This window comes from Perna viridis, chromosome 3 (assembly GCF_037379345.1).
Source record: "Perna viridis isolate PV_CMFRI_1.1 ecotype Kerala chromosome 3, ASM3737934v1, whole genome shotgun sequence".
Taxonomy (NCBI): Eukaryota; Metazoa; Mollusca; class Bivalvia; order Mytilida; family Mytilidae; genus Perna; species Perna viridis.
The window spans coordinates 17,321,712-17,328,000 of record NC_142447.1 but is presented as its reverse complement, the minus strand read 5'-3'; the positions used below and the strand labels follow the sequence as shown (position 1 = coordinate 17,328,000).

The 6,289-nt window shown below is 31.6% G+C and overlaps 1 protein-coding gene across 1 annotated transcript; it reads left to right on the top strand.

The window, feature by feature from the left end:
* The first annotated feature begins 2,809 nt into the window (after positions 1 to 2,809).
* Positions 2,810 to 4,597, top strand: LOC148621245 (perlucin-like). The gene is made up of 4 exons (XM_088573982.1): positions 2,810 to 2,927; positions 3,143 to 3,240; positions 3,761 to 3,851; positions 4,335 to 4,597. The coding sequence occupies exons 1-4, from the start codon at positions 2,888 to 2,890 to the stop codon at positions 4,562 to 4,564; spliced, it is 459 nt and encodes a 152-aa protein (XP_088430108.1). The 5' UTR covers positions 2,810 to 2,887; the 3' UTR covers positions 4,565 to 4,597.
* Positions 4,598 to 6,289: the final 1,692 nt, after the last annotated feature.

The following is a 6,289-nucleotide window of genomic DNA, read 5'->3' as shown; positions in this document are numbered from 1 at the left end:
GATATAGTCAAGGGAAAAAGGGACCAAGGTTACAGCGGTAATCAAAAGAATATAATCCAGGGACAAAGACCAGACATGGAAAACAGACATACACAACAAAGAACATAACGTAACTATAATCATACATACAAAGTAACAAAAGCAAATGAGCAACTCGGACTCCACTAAAAACTGGGAGCATGAACCAGGTGCACCGGTAGGGTAAGCGTCATCTGCCTTTCTAGAAACATCCGCCGAGTTGCTCATTAAAAAAGTCAAGTTAGAGGTAGACAAACGAGGGAAGGAAAACTATTACCCGTTGAATAAATCAGTTTTCATGATGCAGATGGATACACCATAACGATCCACGAGTTCATGATGACGACCATAAAACTTCTGTAGTGATGACTTCAATCTTGTAGCAACATAATCCTGTTCCAGAAGCCTATTTGTTAGAGTTCTAGAGCGATACAAATAGTCTGCTTAGTTTCGGCAAGCACTGGAATAACGTATGAGTTGTGATATGAACACTACGCAGGTGCATGTTGCATTCAGTGCAATTGCAGTAGAAGTCAATATATAATTTTCTAGCAACAAATGGTTAGCGAATAAAGAAGAAGCAAAGAAAGATTGGTAAAGTTGGACGGTAAGCAAGTTTTACCTGAATAACATGTCATGAATCATTCAATCAATCTACCACATAAACACTATATTTCAGTATACGTATTGTTTATGTGGTCTTGTGAATCAGTGCAATGCTTCATTCTTGTCAAATGCTTACATTAAGTAACACTGACGTCAAATTTTGTTCTGAGATATTCTTCCAAACTTTATATTCCATTTTAAGTATTTTTTGTTCACAAAATATTTTATGAAAGAATAATCAAGGGAACCAAGCTTATAACGGTAATCAGAGAGTAATCAAGGGAACCAAAGTTATAGCAGTAATTAAAAGAATGTAATAAATAAAGAATGAATAAATACCAAACATGGAAAACTGACATACACAACAAAGAACATAAAATAACTAAAATCATACATACACAGTACCAGAAGCATGAATGAACAACTTGGACTCCACTAAAAACAGGAAGCATAGACCAAGTGCACAGGTATGGTAAGCGTCCCCTGCTTATCTAGAAACACCAGCCGAGCTGCCCATAAAAAGTCGAGTCCGGGGTAGACGAAAGCGGAAAGGAAAGATTGATCACATGTTTGAATTAAAAAAGAAAGCAATACCACAGTTGCTCGTCCAAGACCTATGTACATTTGCATGAGTGAAAACCTATGTATTGGCATTTTTATTGATTAAAATACTGCTTTTGAACTATATGCTTACATATTTTTAAACAAATGTGTAAAACTCATATTCAGTGCTTTAATTATTAACTCTTGCAACACAGTGTAGGCAACCAAAATTAAAACGATTCTTAATTAAAATTATAGTGAAATAATCAAAATAAATTGTCAATTAAAACGAAAAATATATATAAAATACAAAAAAAAAAATAGCACAAAGAAAGATGAAGATAGTTTAAAAATCTAACAAAATAATTTATATCTGTAAAAAACAAAAGACACATAAAAGGAAAAAAAACACAATTCGAACATTTGACGTTTAAATCATTCCTTGAGGGCACATGTCCTACCGGTGCACCTGGTCCATGCTCTACTAAAACTGGTAGTATATACCAGGCGCAACGGTAGGGTAAACGTCCTCTGCTTTTCTTGAAACACCCGCCGAGTTTAAAAAAATAATTTGTGCGAAAATTATTTCGTGTTTTTATCTTCGAAATCCGACATATACCTGCAATAGGTGTCATTTTATAAAAATAAATTTGGGATGATGGAAAGAATTATCTGATCTGCTCTGAATATTTAATATATAGTTTTATAGTTCAACATCATATTAAAGATCATTTAGGCGATTTTTCCATAGTGTATGGTTTGCAGTGCGGCACCATTTGTTCGTGAACTTTTGTTACCTATATATTTGCTGTTGTTGATTAAATTCATTATTTTGTATTGTAATAGAACCATCACGTATTCACGAAGGACATGGGCATTTCCGAATGGTTAATCTTGATTATATTTTTCCCATTTTAAAGATTAATCTAATTAAATGTTCACTTTGATTGAATGTAGTTTTTTATAACATCTTTTTCTAAATTCTTTGAATGTCAAATATTTCAATAGATGATTGGTTAGAAAGGGATCTAAACAACACCGATGCTTTTTCAAAAAAAAAAAAAAAAAAAAAACAGTCAAAAACTTCTCTCCATATAATTTCGATTATTCAATATTCTACACAGAAAAGATCGAAGATAAGGTGTTTTTACATTAGATTTTGAACAGCATTGCTGTGAAAGTACTATTGTTCGTGGGGTTTTCGTGGGTAGGCGAAACCACGAAATTTGGTTCCCATCGAAATGGAGAATACCATTGATGTGTATACTAAAAACATCAAAACCACGAATTTAAGAATCCACGAACATGTGTTTCTCCACTTATCCACTAAAATTGGTATCCACGAATTGAAGTACTTTCACAGTAAAATCAAAACTAAAATAAGACAAAACGTTTGGCCTTTGATCAAATACCTTCCTTTTAGTTATGTTCGATTATATATATTGAAGTTCGACGATGCTGCAACATTCATATGAAACTTAAATTAGACGTTAATTTAATGGATAAAAGGGTTGAAGAATAACATTATGTTAACGTTGATTCAACGTTAAATTTCCTGCTTGGATAATCGACATAAATCTGCGTATTCGTAACACTTCTACTTAACGTGTAACATTTGACTTCCAAGGTAGCGATTTTCTATCTTACGTCTTATCACAATCACAATCTTTGAACATGACCCAGATTTAAAGTAACACGTTAGAAAAATAAACTGACCAGAATGCGGGTTATACATTCTTTGATGATATTTATATTTACAAGTAAGTAGTGTTTTTTTTTCACAACCTGACGTTAGTTTTTATGCATTATCGATTTTGGAATGTCTTTCAAATTAAATGTTTATTCTTTAGAATTTAGTCTTTGTTGATATATTCCATTAAGGTTTCCGGTATTGATTAGTTAGAGCTTTTCCAACTGTGAAATAATTTTAAAGATGATTGAAGATACAACTGCTACTATTCTTATCCCTTTCTAGCTGGCTGTTACTGTGTGAACTGTCCCCAAGGCTGGACTGTTGGTTTTGACTCCTGTTACTTATTTCATCAAAAACCTTTAACATGGGCCGAAGCCTCGGTAAATATTACATCAACGATTAACCCTTTCAGTCGGTCTCTGCAGGTCATAATTTAACGAAAATGTACTTTTTAAGAATATATAACTGACTGGTCGCCATTCCATTCGCAATCATATAATTTTCATTTGCACCAGCCAATAAATACACTGTGTTTACGAAGTTGATTGGCTCCTACCAAAAATAAGGACTAGAGTTGTTTTTAAAACAATTGTTGGCAAACATTTTAATATGTGTTATTATTTAATTATAAGCACGTTGATTGATATCTTACGTCTATCATTTTCTGCAAAATTATTTGGAATATACATTATAAGTAAAACTTGGAAACCAGTTTTGCTATATTGTTTAAATAAATTGTTCGTATTGGTTCCACTTTCGCTTTCTTAAATTCAAATGCATACACTAAATACTAAAATAAACAGTATCCTATATTAGTACGTGTATAAGATTAGCTGAATGAAGCAGACCTACCGTTTGTCTGAATTTCATAACTTTTTTATGATTCCTTCGATATTTTAGCATTATTGCCGTTCTTTAAATGCCCATCTAGCTAGGGTTGAATCCAAGGACGAACATAGTATACTGGCCGCAGAATTAGAGCATCTTAATGGTATAGCATTATAAATTTGTGCTTATTGTTTGTAAAATAAAAAAAAGTTATTCAAAATTAAAACAAATATTTACCCATGTACAAATGGCTTGAGAAAATCAATGAACCACAAATATAGTAATTTGCTTATATCTGATTCGATGATGTTCCCAGTATGAGTTAAAATATTCTGCTTTAAAATATATTTAATTTGATTTTAAGCAATCTTTCATGTTATAAACTCAACTGCGTGTTCAAACTGTGTGAACTAATTTTGTTTATAATTGGTAATTCACAAAGACTTCATTGAAGATTTCATTTTCTTGTAATTCAAACAATACATGAAGAAAATGTGAAAGATATCTACATTTGTACAGCGATCTGTCTGAAATTTTAAATTTGTATTAGAACTTGGAAAAAAAACCAAAACAATCCCCAATATGCCATTCAAAATCATGTGATAATCCCTTTTTATATCTATAATTATTAGATGTATATTTTCAGGCAATTTTTGGTTAGACGGAATTGACGATGTTACCGAGGGTGATTGGCGATGGGCTTCTGCTTTTGATGAAAAAATAAATCCGACATTTTGGGCTCCAGGAGAACCTGATCAACCTGTCCATGGCACTAATGAGGATTGTATGGATATAAAACAATCAAGTCATGGACTCTGGAATGATGAACGATGTTTTTGGCGACAGTCTAGTATCTGCGAAATGGATGTGTCATAGTTTTGATATTAAAATCCTACAAGAGTCATATAACATTTATCAAATATTTGCTTGTTACTGACATTTATAACCTATTCATTCTTTTTCGATAAGATCATTTTATCATGGGTATCTTATAAGCTGAAATATAAATGCACACTTTTTTTCATTTGTAAAGCCAGACCTATTGGCTAGATACATTTAACAAATCACGAGATAGTATATCTGGGATAAGAATGGTTATCCAAACTTCAACTTTTTCATTCAATAAACGTTTGAATAAAGTCTGATATCCAATCTTCAAATGATACTAATGTAAACAGAAAATTACTCTAAGTATAGTGATTGACTTTCTAAAACTAAGATATCAGCGTTCAGCAACTTTCCTTCTGTATACTTAAAATATGGAGTACTGTTTCAAATAGGCACATTTAAAAAAATATCTCTTACTAGGTGAGAAAAGAGTTTGCAATGATGCCTTCTTTTGCATACAAAGAGTACTTATAAGTAATTCTGTATATTTTGACAATTTATAGTTGAGATAAGATATCTTTCGTAGTTCCTTTAAGCACAATTATTTCATTGTACAGTTACGTCCAGCATTTAACTATGTCCTTAATATGACATTTTCTTTTCATTCAAATATTGGAAGAGTAATCAAGGAAACCAAAATTCTAGAAGAAATCAAAAGAATGTAATCCAGGGACACAGACCAGACATTAAAATCAGAAACACACAACAAAGAACATAGAATAACCGAAATAAAACATACAAAGTAACAAAAGTAAATGAGCAAATCGGACTCCACTATAAATGGAAGCATGGACCAGCATAATAAGCATAATAACTCTTTCTATTCAATATCAGTCATTTTAGATTGAAATCATGTAACCTTCATGAAAACTTCAATTGGTAAAGCCAGAAAAAAATTGTTGTAGCAACAATCAAAACTTATACAACAATCAAAATGGAAACAATCAAACCTATACAACAATCATAATAGCAACAATCAAAATTTAAATTGAAAGAATGTCGAGTGTTGTTTACCATTTCTTAGCAATTCAAGTAGTATAACATGCCTTTACAGAACTTGCAAAATGGACATCACTACCATAATCTAATTGAATGTACAATATTCCACCTATAAGTTCGAAAGAAACAATTGACAAAAGGGTAATGTGTATTCTGGATTATCTAATCAATTTGATGACAATACATATATTTGCTGAATAATTGATACCTGTAATGTGAACATCCTATATGCAAGAAAGTTTTTCATTAGTAGGTATAACTTGTGAATGAGGGAATCTAAGTGACACAGCGGTATGATTAGGCTAAACAAAAGATATAACTGAGCTCTAAGAAACTACTGTCACTTATGTTAAAAAATCAGAGAGAAACATTTTGGATAATAGAATGTCAATCATTCATTTATGAATGTAAATATGAAATTAAGTATCAACAAATTAATTTAAAACAAATGCCATAGTTTAACTCTGTACACATACGTACTGTGCAATTAATTAAAAAAAAATGCACTTATCACATTGACAGTACAGAGATAATTTACGTAAACTGCCTTGTTTTCTTTTTCGGGACAAGACCATAAGAAGTCCAGACATACCTGAGTTTTATAACATGCCACTATGAAACGTCTTGTTAACAAACTGAACACCTTCTATTTTCAATGATAGTTATTTTGTGCAAGTATTAAAATTAAAATACAGAATCAAACTTATCATTTCT